General features: G+C 37.6%; 1 protein-coding gene across 15 annotated transcripts in view; it reads left to right on the top strand.

Annotated features, from left to right (window-relative positions):
• The window catches only part of SYNE1 (spectrin repeat containing nuclear envelope protein 1), a 316,992-nt gene that overhangs the window by 249,743 nt on the left and 53,641 nt on the right, over positions 1-13,608 (top strand). For all 15 annotated transcript variants that reach the window (XM_056344229.1, XM_056344228.1, XM_056344232.1 and 12 more), the window contains 8 exons: positions 456-605; positions 1,648-1,824; positions 4,292-4,447; positions 8,009-8,164; positions 8,888-9,058; positions 10,511-10,644; positions 11,988-12,192; positions 13,399-13,581. In XM_056344229.1, coding sequence (XP_056200204.1) covers positions 456-605; positions 1,648-1,824; positions 4,292-4,447; positions 8,009-8,164; positions 8,888-9,058; positions 10,511-10,644; positions 11,988-12,192; positions 13,399-13,581 — 1,332 coding nt within the window. The remainder of the gene's footprint in view (positions 1-455; positions 606-1,647; positions 1,825-4,291; positions 4,448-8,008; positions 8,165-8,887; positions 9,059-10,510; positions 10,645-11,987; positions 12,193-13,398; positions 13,582-13,608) is intronic.

Below are 13,608 nucleotides of genomic sequence, written 5' to 3'. Positions count from 1 at the left end.
CTATTCAAAATGAGCCCATTTAGAAATCACCACACAAGACTAGTAGTATAAAATTATTTTACACGAGTCTATTCATTAGCCATTTAGAAGGACAGGAAAAGCATAGCTTAAAGTTGATGTTCTACATAAGCCAGATGCAAAATTAGGAAATGAGAATGCAGAATCTTTAGGAAGTCAGAAATGGAATCTTTGAGTTTGTCCTGTTTCCTTGTACAATGAAGAATGGAAGTAAGAACCCTTTAATGTAATATTTCCATATTAGGATGCATGCAGTTATAAGATATATTTCCTATTAAAACCTTTCTTCTTTTTTTTTATAAACTTCAGTGATATGTTACGAATGTAGAATATATGATAATAAGAGCAGGTAAAGGAAGTGTTCTATGGTAATGCAAAGCAAGGAATTCTTATCCATTGTCTTCACAACATGCATTTTAAGTCTCTTATCTCTACAGCTCCAGATGGACAAAATTCCGTCTCGCCATGCTATGACTGAAATTATGAGCTGGATTTCCTTGATGGAAAATGTCATTCAGCAGGATGAAGAGAATATAAAAAATGTAGTAGGACAGAAAGTCATTCAGGATTACATCCAGAAGTACAAGGTACTGAGTGGAAATGTTACTGATTTCCCTTTCAAATCATCCCCATTAAATATATATACATATGTAGAATGTAAGTGGTTGAAGAAAAGAAACCAACCCTTAGATTATGGACTGGTTAGAATTGTACAAAAGTTAAATTTGGTAATATCTGATACTGTGGAAAAAAAAGCCAAAATTACTTCTACTCTGCTGTTTAGTTATGGCAATAATATAATTTTTTATATGCTTGCCTTAATTTCCAGGTAAATCCAAAGCAATATGTACATGATTAAACATAATTAGATCTGTCTTTCATCCCAACCCACAAAGCATTTTGCAAATTATGTAAGTTGTTTTATGAATTCTCTGTGTAATACCACCTTCTCCTCTAAATGTAGCCTGTTCTTGAATGGAAGGTGGCCAGTGGTTTACAGAGCAAGGTAATTTTGATCAGTATCTGAAGCAAAAATTAAAGATGCTGTGCTGTATCTTGAGATAACTATTGAGCAATATAGATATGCCACAATTTCACTTCTTTAACTAGATCAGTAGCAGTAGTGCTCTTAGCTAGATCTTGTAACAGATTTGCACACAGTGACTCTCCTCTCAGGGTCAGTTTTGTTTCACTAGTCTCCTGAAAAATCACTTCTTGGCTATTATACTTTGTATGCAAGAATATATTCCATGTTATCTGTTTTTTGAGTTAAAATTTTTAAGACTAAATAAAATGAAAAAAAATCAATATATAGCCAGGCTTTCTTAAATCTGATCCTTGAGACCAATATCCATATGCTTACAGATTTATTTATATTGGGGGGGGGGGGGGGGGGTAGGGGGACAGAGGGAAGGCAAATTCTTTATTCCAAAGGCAGTGTATTGCTGCTTTACTTCTCAAAATTTAGAAAAAAAGTAACAGTGTTTTTGATTTCTTGTCAACTGCTAAAAAACCTTTTAGCTAAACTGTGGTAAAGTTGTAATTTGTGAACGTTTTTCCTGTTTTGCAGGAAGGTGAGAAATTTTGGTACTCATGTTTTGGGTTTTTTATTCCCTTCTTTTTTACTAGGGTTTCAAGATAGATTTAAATTGCAAACAATTGACAGTAGACTTTGTGAACCAATCAGTGCTACAAATTAGCAGCCAGGATGTTGAAAGTAAACGCAGTGACAAAACTGATTTTGCAGAACAGCTCGGAGCAATGAACAGACGTTGGCAAATCCTGCAAGGCCTGATAACAGAAAAGGTAAAGAAAAAACCAAAACCCTATCTGCTCTGTAGCAAACTTTCAAAATATGTGGAACTATAAGATTATAATGGCTAGAAGCCTCTGCAGGTCATCTGGTCCAACCACCTGCTCAGACAGAGCTAACTTTACAATTAGATCAGATTTCTCAGGGGCTTGCTTAGCTGAGTTTTGAAGATCTCCACTCTTCTCCTTTTTGTCATGCATCTGCAAGAATAGTCTGTCCATCTTCACCATACCTCCCCGCAAGGGGACTGGACAGCACAATGAGATGCTTCCTTTGCCTGCTTTTTCCCCAGGCTGAATGAAGCCAGCGTCTCCTTGCATTTCACATGCTCCAGCTCCCTAATGACTTTATAGCAGTTCACCAGTCTGTCCATCTCTCCCTTGCACTGGAGGGCCCAAAATGGGTCACAAGTGTAAAGGTGAAAGAAAGAACCACTTCTCTTGACTTGCTGGGTGCACTCTCAATAATCTAACCCAGGATGCCATTGGCCTTCACCAGCACAAATGCACACTGCTGATTTATTAAGTTCAAGTTATTGCCCACCATAGCCCCTAGGTCCTTTTCTTCTATCCAGCCTGCTGCCAGCCTGTATTGTTGCTTGAGGTTATTTTGTCCCAGGTGCAGGACTTGAAATTCAGCAAAGGCAAGTGTAAAAAGGATTGATGAGGCTATTCCTCCATCTTGAATTTTCTCTGAATGGCAGCCTTACTTTCCAGCATATCAACTACTTCTCCCAAGTCAGTGCCATCTAGGAATCTGCTGAAAGCACAGTCCATCATGTTGTATAGTTCATCAATGAAGCTATTAAACAATATCAACCCCAAGCCTGGCCCTGAAGATGCGTCTTGTAAGTAACTGCCAGATAGACGTCGAAATGTTTACCACTAACATTTAAACCTGATGACTGGTCAGTTCATTCATTTGTAGACCTCCCATCCAGCCCATGTCTCCTCAGTTATGCTAACGTATGCAATACCAAAGTCTTGCGAAAGCCAAGGTAAACAGCATCTACTACTCCCCACTTGTCTAGGGTCAGTCATATGTATCATCGTTGCAGAGGCAATCAGTTAGGTCAGGCATAATTTGCCCTTGGTAAGGTCATGCTTGTTCCTCCTCCTTGTTCTTCATACATGTGAAAATGGCTTCTGGTAGAATTTGCAGTATAACCTTTTTCTAGTCACCAGCAACTTCCTCCAACCATCATGACCTTTTAAAAGTGATAGACAGCAACCCTGAAATTACATTAACACCCTTGGATACATCCTGTCTGGTTCTGTGGACTTTTATATGTCCAGCTTAATTAGCCCCTAATTCTTTCCTCCTCTACCATGACTAGTACCTTAGGTTGCGAAAATTTGTTAATTAGCATGAAAACCTGGGAGGCATGAGAGGAGATCTTATCAGAAGGATCAGAGCAAACAAAGCACTCTGTAACTCGGACTATGCTGTGGATTCCCAATAGTTACTGATGTACTTGTGAAGAGTGACAAGAAGGGCTTCGGTCCCTCACTAGTTAGTTCCAGCCAAGATTTTCCTTTCCTAACATCAGCATCAGCCTGTGTGGTCATGCTGTTCTTCTAGGCCCGTTCTTTGTAATCCACTTTCTGTGGATTTGTCTTTTTTGTGACTTGAGGAAGTTGTCTTTGAAGATCACCCAGCCTCCTGGACTCCTTCATCCTTCAGTACAGCTTGCCATGGGGATCATGTTTATCTGAACAAACCAAAGTCTGCTATTCTAAGGATCTTTAGTCTTGCTTTCCTTACTTCACATATAACTGTCGCATCATCACTGTGGCCAAGGCTGCTGTTGACCATCACATCCTCAACCCATCCTAATTAAGATTACAGCTAATTAAGAGGGCTTATTCCCTAGTGTGAAGTTTGTTGTAAATAAAGTGAAGGCTTTTTATGGCAATGCTGCTGCTTTAAAATTATGCTCTGTTATGTCTGTCTGTCTTTTTTTTCCTAAAAATACAAGTGCTATCTCATTTGCTGTTGAATAACACCTAGAACAACAGAAAAATCTACATAACTTTAAAGCAGGCAGTTGAAAAAGGAGGTGATACAAATCTTCATCTGTTTTACCACAGTTATAAGCAGGGAATATAAAATATGTGTTTGCCTGCTTAGTTTTATTTGGAAAACCCTTAGGTACTTGATCTCTGAAAAGAACTCCACTTCATAACAGTGTTCTGCTAAAGTGTTAACTTCTTTCAGTATGTCATAATATTTTCATATGTTATCTCTGTATAATTATTTCTAGATAAAGCAAGTTTTTCATTATAAAATCTTTTACAAATAGCAAATACACTTAAATTTGAATGCATATACTGTTTTTAAATTCTGAAAGCACTGAATTCCAAGAAGGCCCTGGTCAGCATTGGTCTCCACTGATTTATTTAATCGACCCAACAATAAAGGTAATAGTATGAAAAAGTATATACTCATATTTCTTTGCAGATCCAGCTGTTGGAAAGTCTGCAGGAATCCTGGACAGAGTATGAAAATAATGTGCAGTGCCTAAAAACTTGGTTTGAAACCCAAGAGAAGAAGCTGAAACAGCAACAGAAAATTGGAGACCAGGCTTCAGTACAGAATGCTTTGAAAGACTGTCAGGTAGTATCTCTTTATAAATAACAGTACTCTTCAACAGTTAGAAACCACGCTTGATAAAACTGTAAAGTCTTCATATCCGTGAAGTCAGTGACAGAACTGCCCTTCAGCGAGGGAGAGATTTCATTCCTGAAGTGCAAGCAATAAGAAAGGAAGTACAAACAATAATATCCCAAAGATGTTGAAAACCAACCACAGTTGTCATTCTTTTTACATTGTGTATTAAAGCATGGACATTTCCAAGCATGCCAGATTACTGAACTAGAAGGTTGTCAGAGCAGTATGTTCTTATTCCTGTTCAGCCAGCCTTACAGAACATGATGTCGTGAACGCCATGCTTGACTATTCAGAAACTTGTTTTTTCTGCCTTATCACTACTTTTCCTCCACCCACCACCCTTTTTCCATTCTTTTTCCACCTGATTAAAAAAAAAAATGCTAGAATTCAAGGAGACTTTATGCTTTTATTCAAAATGTGTTAGGAATCAATTTTTTTTCAAACATTCAACTATCCAGAGAAGAAAATAGTGCTAGATTCACTTTTGCTTTTGAAAGACTGAAGGAGAATCATAATTATGATGGGCAGAGACAGGATGAGGCAAAGTGCAGCTGTACATAATGCTCATAAGCTCAGAACCACCTCAGTTTTTGATGTGAAATTCTTACAAGGACTACGTAGCAGTGAATGGGGTATCACAGTTAACTCTGAACATCTTATTCAGAATAGTTCATATTTAAATAGTTAGAAGCTTGCTTCTGGAGCTGCCAGGCTAGAGTTCAAGCTTATAGGTGTCTAGGCAAAACAGATTTTTCTGAATTTATAAATAAGGCCTCTGCATGGTATCAGGCATCAGGTAATTTTTGCTCAAAAGTATCGTGTTCTACCACACACCAAATAATAAATTTCACACCAGATCAAATGTGTAATTAAACTCTGTCAGAATAGCTCTATGACCAAACTCTTGGTGTTCTCGTCCTCTTAAAAGGGAGGGAGTAAAGGAAGCATGTTTATCTTGGTGCAGCTGTCTTTCCTGAATGCATTTAATGAATGGGATGAATGTGATCTACCTTTTAAGTCTTAACAAACAGAACAACTGGAAATCTATTCAAATGAAATGCATACAATAATTTCTGTTCACCAGAGTGTTAAACCCATCTTTGTTTCTTTAAAGGCAAATAATTGGTTAGGCCAGATATGTTAGAAGTCGCTTTTTTTCAAAAATTCTTGACCTAAGTTTTCAAACTGGTTACAGTGCTTAGTTTCAATTCAGGTACCTTTATGGTTTCAGCACAATAAACCCATATGACTGAAGCAAGGGTAATTTAGCGTAGCCTGACATAATCAGCAGGCTGTGCTTGGCTGGAGTTCAAAGCTGAATCTGATTTATCACCTTTATGGTTCCTTTTGGTCAAGGAAGTTAGCAAATACACTTGAGGAGTCAGTTTTGAATGGCAAGACTTTGATCAGCAGAGAAACAAATTGTTTAAGAAGTAACTGTGTCAGACACTCCCAGGTATCCGGTTCAACTAGTACAAAAGTTGCAGTTTATTTATTAACTGATGTTAGTTGCTGCCTAGCGTCATATTAATAATTAAAGGCAACCATTTTTTCCCATCAGAGATCAGAAACAGTAATGTGTCTTTAATGCAGTTAAGGGTTTAAAACAGTGAATAAGAAACCCCTTTTCACAGAGAACCAGAAATATTTGCTGTTCTTGGTGTTTGAATCTTTTGCCTGCTTTAGATTTTTAATTTTGGAGCATCCTTGTACAAACTTAAATTACTTTTTTAGTGTTAAAATCCACTTTTTGGAAAGTCAAATTTAGTATGTACAACTTAGAAATGTTTGCTCTGTTGGCAGCTGGTAAAAAAAAAGGATGTATTAGTCCAAGGCTGTAGTCTGGGACAAGGTCATGGCTAGAAGTTTGAAGAAACATGAAATAATACAAAAGAAAAGGCTAAGAATAAACAGTACAGCAAAAATGTTCCACATACACATATATATTAATAGCAAGTGTTTGCCAAGACTGGGCAGAATTTTGTTCCAAATACCGTCCCCACTTTCAAAAATGTAAAGTCTGTTATGGCAATGGCTCACTCGTCGTTTTTCAGACTCGTAATGAGAGTAATTTATTAAAAGTCATGGGTTTTCAGTTTGCCCAAGGTTGCCTAATCTCTCATTTAGAAAAGGCTTGCAGAAAAGTAAAATATAATGTGAGATCACAAGATGTACCAATTAATGAAGGGGCATCACAAAATTGCTCACAGTCTACTTTCCATATCACACTGACTACTTTTATCTCCAGACAGCTAAATGCAGATTTGTGCTGGCCTGAAGCCTACAAGCCATACTTTCCCCCTCTACTCAGACTCAAGTGTTTGCACCACCTGAAGATACACAGCTTCCATGAGCCAAAGCATTGTAGGACTTGCTTGGATCTCCCTGCATTGTGCCGTGAAATGATATAGGTAGTTTCCTGGCTAGGAATGAGCTTATGGGAGCATGCTGTATGACTGATAGTTGCTCATGAAGTCCTCTTGTCCTCTTTTCTTCCTTTTGCAATTTCATTCTTTATGCTACTGAGGCATGACAAAGATCACAGGCTTTGTAACTGGTGAATGTTGCATACCAGAGTTTCTGCACTTCACTTGTTGGTAAAATGAGATAAAACTGGCAAGCTATGAATCAACATTTCCATAACCAGTGTAGGGTCATCTTAAGTCAACAATACAGACAGCACTTGCCTGAATCAGCAAAACAAGCCACTAACAAGTTGTTATGGCCTCAGTGTTTATGTACACAGCCCTGTTTTCTTCACTTGTTTTCACATCAACTGTTAATTTTCTTTCCATTTTCTTGGGCTAGTGTGTTGGGAACACTGAGCAGAGCAAAATGCTATTGAGATCATTAATGCTTCCCAATGGCATGCAATCTTGAGAAGGCAAAAAGGAAAATTCCTGCAGCCTGTTACTTGTTGTCATTGGCTGGACTCCAGTGAACTTGTTGTCTAGAAAAGGGGAAAGCTGTCTGTCCTCAGGCAAGGGACTGTGCTGGGACCTGGCAAAGGATTAAAGACTCTACTTCATGTGTGGAAGCATGGCAAATTGACATCTTTCCCTAGGAAGTCACTTTGTCCTTTTCCTTGAGTGGCAAAATTCATTTTTTTCCAGAGGCTTAATCCATCTTTGGACTAATTAAAAAGCCCTCTCAGTGTTCTAGGGTAAACTAAGAAACACAACAATTTTCCCATGTATTCAAGCTGTTGTCCTATTTTTAATTAGTTTTGGACTCTTACATGAGAGCAGAATACTACACAGAAGTTTAATATAGAGGACATGCTTCTATTTAAATTAAAGACAAACAACTATGCTTTAAAGGGAACATAAAACATTAAATAAAATTGCTGATGAATTATAATTCTCTTGAGAATAAAAAGCCAAAATATGCAAGCATCACTTTCCTGTTTTTTAAATTAAGGAGCTTATAGACATCTTTTCTATCTCAAGGCATTATCTAGCCAATTAAACAAACAAAAGTACTCAGATGTCTTCTTTTTCTTTTCAGGAATTAGAAGAATCAATAAGAACAAAGGAAAAAGAAGTAGAAAATGTAGAACAGAGTGGTCTTTCTTTGATACAGAACAAGAATGAAGAAGTCTCTTCTGCTGTCATGAATACACTGCAAGAAATTAACCATTCTTGGGCCAATTTGGATCACATGGTAAAAGAATCATCAAGGGACAAATTATAGCTCCAGGAATAGGACATGGATGAGAGGGAGAATGAGCAGTTTCCAGCTAGTAGATTTCTGCTGTATTGTAGGGGAAGAGATTTTGAACTGTGTCCCTATTTCCATCCATCCCCAAGTTTGTGTGTTCACTCCACATAAAATGAGTATAATATTTCCTAATTCAAGGATGCTTTTAATTCTTGTAATTGGAGCTTTTTGGATGCTTCCTGATATTTAGTGGAAAGGTACCAAATAATTTGTAAGGAACTACCTTTTCAAGCACACAGGTCTCAGAGAATAAGGAAGAAATCAGCATTAATTGTCATCATCCAAAGTTTGATCAGCATCAGTCTGCCTTCTCGGGTGGAATGCAGTCTGTTAGGACTAGCTTATCTGCTGACTTTCATAGGCTGATTTGCCTGTCTTAGGGATATGTGTTTCATAGTCTTAAGCAATTTCTCTTGATCCTGCTTTGGACCAAAGTAGAATGGACTTGATATCTTCTCAGTCCCTGACATCCTATCTTTATTAAATGAAGCAGAACTTAATGCTGTGTCAGCCCAGCTGGTGGTTGTGCAAAATCTTTGTTCTCCAACATGTTTAAGATTAGGCATATAGAACAAGTATCTGAGATCAAAAGGAAGGAAATAGTTTAAACAAAACCCAAATATCTTGAATGCTTTTCATTTACTTTTTCTTCCTCTGTCCTCCTAGGTTAGCCAACTGAAGATATTGTTGCAATCTGTTCTTGATCAGTGGAGCATTTACAAAGCAGCTTATGAAGAACTGAATAGCTACCTGACAGAAGCCAGATATTCTTTGTCTCGTTTTTATCTTCTTACTGGTTCTTTGGAAGCTGTGAAAGTCCAGGTTGATAACCTTCAGGTGAAAAGAATACCATGCTTCTTGGCATACTAAGGATAGATTCAGGGATTAATTTTGTACTTATTGCATGGATGCAGATAACTATACATACTGGTTCATAAGAAATGGAAGTACAGACATACTGGCACATTAAAATCACATGATATTAAGAGAACACATTATCAAATAGCCATTGCACTTCTCATTTTGCAGAAAAATAAAATAGTGATAGTTGTTTGCTGTTTAGATTTTTGATGCTGTTCTTTAAATTTTGAGCTGTGCTGTCAAATTGTTAAAAGTTTTAAGTTGTGCTAGTGACCATTAAAACTAGCTTCTCACCTGCTTCATCAGGCTTCTGAGCTACTGGTACATGTTGAAATCGCATTTTAACACACATACCCCCAACCCTGTGGTTACAGTGGATTGGAGATCAAAGAAAATAATGTTCCAAAAGCTGAGCTACTTAAATGTTCAAGTGATTTTCCACTGTAATAGAAGTGTAAAATACAATGAGAGTCCTGTTATAAAATTATAATGTAATATTAATTGAAATAAATTTATTTTAATAATTAAAATAGAAATTATTAAAATCTTTGTTCTAGTACATAGAATAACCTTTTATTTCGAAGAAAATTGTCTTTGGAATCAAAAATAATTATGCAAACATTTCCAGGTGCTTAAATTAACAAGAAATTGTTTTGTTAGTATTTGCCAGCACATTTAAGTTTACATTAACATTTAAATATTCTGTGTGATTTGAAGTCAAGATATATATACAGCCAAATTCCCTAAGCATGAACAGCACTTTTCAAAGTAAAATTTAAAGGGCATCCTTTAACGTGCTTTACAGCCACTCTTCTAGGTTGTCATTTTTTTACATGTCAGAGAGGAAGAGTCAGTAAAACAACAGGCATAGAAAATTACATGTATTGCTTATGAAGATTTTTACTATACTGTTGAGGTTTGCTGGGCTGTTTAAACTCACAATATGGATAAAAATACTTAAGAGTAAAAAAACAAAAGGAGCTTTTTCCCTGCCAGCAGTACTTCAGAGTGATAAACAAAAGACCAAGAACCTTATTCTCAGAATAAATCCTTTTATACTGTTGCTTTTTTCAACTTGTTCTAAACATGAAAATGTTATTAAATGTATTTTCTTCCATTTCTGAATCAGTTCCATGCACTTACTCCTTCTGTGCAAGAGTACTTGTTTAGAATAGTTTCTTTTACAAGATTTTTACATTTTGTGAAAAGATTAGGTTAAAATTTGATTTTCACTACACTGGTATTGAATCAAATGAATCTAACAACAGCTGTTACATTATAAACAACCTTCTATTTAAATGAAACACATAATACTGTATTCAAAACTGTGTATTGTAATTGATACATAGTATTTTGCAATGTTTCTACATCATGCAGTTGGAATACCTGATGTATATATTTTTTTTTTAATTATTCTATCTGTTTTAGAGTCTACAAGGTGAATTGGAAAAGCAAGAAAACAGCTTACAGAAGTTTGGTTCTGTGACCAATGCACTGTTGAAAGAATGTCACCCACCAGTGACTGAAACACTTACCAACACTTTGAAAGAAGTGAATATGAGGTAGAAAATGTCTGTGTGTTGAACTTTACTTTCAGTGGTAAATAGGCATTTATCTATTGATCCAGTTTTCCATCTTTTCTGGTTTTGTTATAATTTAATTATTTTGTGTTTTGGGAGTTTTGGGGGGCTTGTGGGGCTGGGCAGAGTTACTCCTTTTGCCAAGGGCTGGAGCAGAACTGTCTCATTTACTACTGCTAATAAAAGAAACATTATTTTCTCAAACAAACCATTTGGATGTTACTATCAGCAGTTTTGCTGTATGCAGTGCTGCCAACTGAGATTCATAAGTATCATGCTGGAAAATAATACTGCACTTAAAAGTGAGAATCCTGTCTGAAAATTGTTTGCTATGCATGCACCAGGTTCCCCAGATTTTAGGTTGCTGTTTCTAGTTGTAGGAGCAGCATGATAGACAAGAGGGTCTGTGCCTTCACCAGTAGTTTGGCAGACAGCTTCCCCAACTTTAATCCAGACCAGAACTATTTTAAGGGTTTACACAGAGAAGCTGCAGAAAGGCGGGATCCAAAAGCAAAAACTAGTTTTGTGAAAAGTTAGGGTTATTTTGAAAACACAATCATGCCAAATTTATTTTAATCTGCAGTCCATCCTGTCCCAGAATCCTGAAGTGGAGGGAGGAATTTATCACCTAATTTCAAAAACGATACTGTAGGATTTGACAGTTTCAATGATGAGTGGTGAAATTCTCACTTCATCATTTTTGTCAGGAAATAATGAGGTAATTTGATAAACAGCAGCACATCTGAGAAAGTACATGTTTCTGGTTGCCATTACAGCCAAGAATTCAAAGGGTGATTAGATTTTTAATTGGATAATAAAATATAAAGAGTTTTAATAGGTCTTGGGAGTATTTTAGAAGAGAGTTACACAGAGCTTTATGACTTTAAATATTCTGTTGGGGTTTGGGAGGAAATTGCAGCAGAAGAAATGGTGTCTTGTTTACACCTGTTGTGGGCCTCTTAGACCCTTGCAGAAATCTGGTACTGGCGGTTCATGGTCAGTCACGAATGCTCTGTGCAGTGAACCAAAGTGTGCTGAGTGGAAATAGCAGGAGGTTCACTTCAAAAAGTGCAGTCCAGCTCTGACCTCAAGCATTAATATACAGCATCCAAGACGTAGCACAGATCAGACCTGCTGTGACAGGTCAGAACGGCCTGTCAGCATGTTTCTTGCATTCCTTTTTGTTTTCCACGAATGTCTGGATCTTGATTATTACTAAATTTCTTAAAAACCAAAAGTCCATGGGAAACAGCCAAGAGGAAGAGGGGCAGGGATAGTTCTTGTGGTCTCCAAGGCTTTGATGATTCACCCAGTCTCTTCACCAGGTGGAACAACCTTCTGCAGGAGATTGCCGAGCGGCTGCGCGCGAGTAAGGGCCTCCTTCAGCTGTGGCAGAGGTACAAGGACTGTTACCAGCAGTGCTCTTCCACAGTCCGTCAGCGGGAAGACCAGACAAACGAACTCCTGAAGACTGCCACCAGCAAAGATGTTGCTGATGATGAAGTTACTACTTGGATTCAGGACTGCAATGTATGTTTGGTTAAGCTTTGCAGGTTTTCACAGCTTTGTGGCCTAAAAATCACAACAGGCTCTCCATTACTAAACTCTATACTTGGTGTATTGGAAACTTGCGTACAAACACATTTCTTTTTAGTGATGCATCTCAGGCACAGGAGAGAGCTTTATGCCTGCTACCCAAATCTCATGAGTTTCTCATACTTCTCTTGTGATCCCTCCATTATTTGTGCTGGTGTTTCAGAAGCTTGTATCTGAAGTCCTCTCTGGAGAAGGTGGACAAGTTATATTGTTTGATTCAGTCTGAAGTCCCTGCTTATTGAAGGGGTTTTTGCTTGGGGAGACATCCCTTCCAAATCTACTGAGTTCCTTTATAATAGAAAGAAACAAAAGATCCTTTGATTATATTCCCACCAATCAAGGCTCTTCAATTTTTCTGAATGAAAAAAGACTCTGTATGTTCCGGGGGTATCTTTATCCTTCTTTATGGAAAGGCACTGTTCACTCTGAAACTTCGAGATTCTTCCTTTTCCAAGACTGTATCTCAAAGCAGCAGGATAGTTTATCTTCTATCCGTGGTTACATTTTGGTTCTTTGGAGTTTAAGTTAATGTTAAAGTGTTAGTTGTCTTAGTGTAATCGAAGCAATTGCAAGGAGAAAAATGGAACACATTAATGAGCTTTTCGAGCATTTGCTGCCATAGTTGTCTGGACTGGCAATCCAAATTATTCAGTTCAAATAATTTCTTAATTACCTGTTGTCCCATATTTTAAGTATTATGTTAAGCCATTTAAAAAAGTTGGGGTTTGTCCCTCCTGGTAATTCATAGCAGGAAGAAAAAAAGGAGGTCTTGTCAGACCTGAATTGATCCACAGTGAGAGCTGCCACTGCTTAAGAGCAGCATGGCAGTAGATTCAAAAAGTTTGTTTCGGCAAATATTGCCTCATCAGTAACTCAGTCTTGCTCAAAGGTAGCTGAACAGTCACTTCTTTCTGTTCCTTTGCGCACAGGTATTTTGACATGTTTTTGTTATTCTGCACATAATTTTCTTTTCATGCAGAGTGTGAATGAATGCTCTGACATTGAAATACAGTAGCAAATACACGTTTTTCATATAGTGGTAGAGCGCAGTCATTCCATTCCTCCTTTAAATCAGGGGAGGATGACATCAGCAGAGTGCCAGGCTAACTGTTCATATCTTTATTCAATGTATCGCGACAGGATGTACTCACAGATTTGAAAACAGCACAGGAGTCACTGGTTGTTCTTCAAGAACTGGGAGAGGAGCTAAAAAGCCAGGTGGAGCCTTCAGCAGCTGCAGCTATACAGTCTGATCATCTGTCTCTGAACCAGAATCTCTCAACCCTAGAACTGGCTCTCCGCAAGCAACAGGCTGTACTTCAGGTATGCAGAGAGTGTTTCCAGCCCTTG

The sequence above is a fragment of the Falco biarmicus genome, chromosome 6, assembly GCF_023638135.1.
Source record: "Falco biarmicus isolate bFalBia1 chromosome 6, bFalBia1.pri, whole genome shotgun sequence".
Lineage (NCBI taxonomy): Eukaryota > Metazoa > Chordata > Aves > Falconiformes > Falconidae > Falco > Falco biarmicus.
This window is presented reverse-complemented; position numbering and strand designations above follow the sequence as displayed.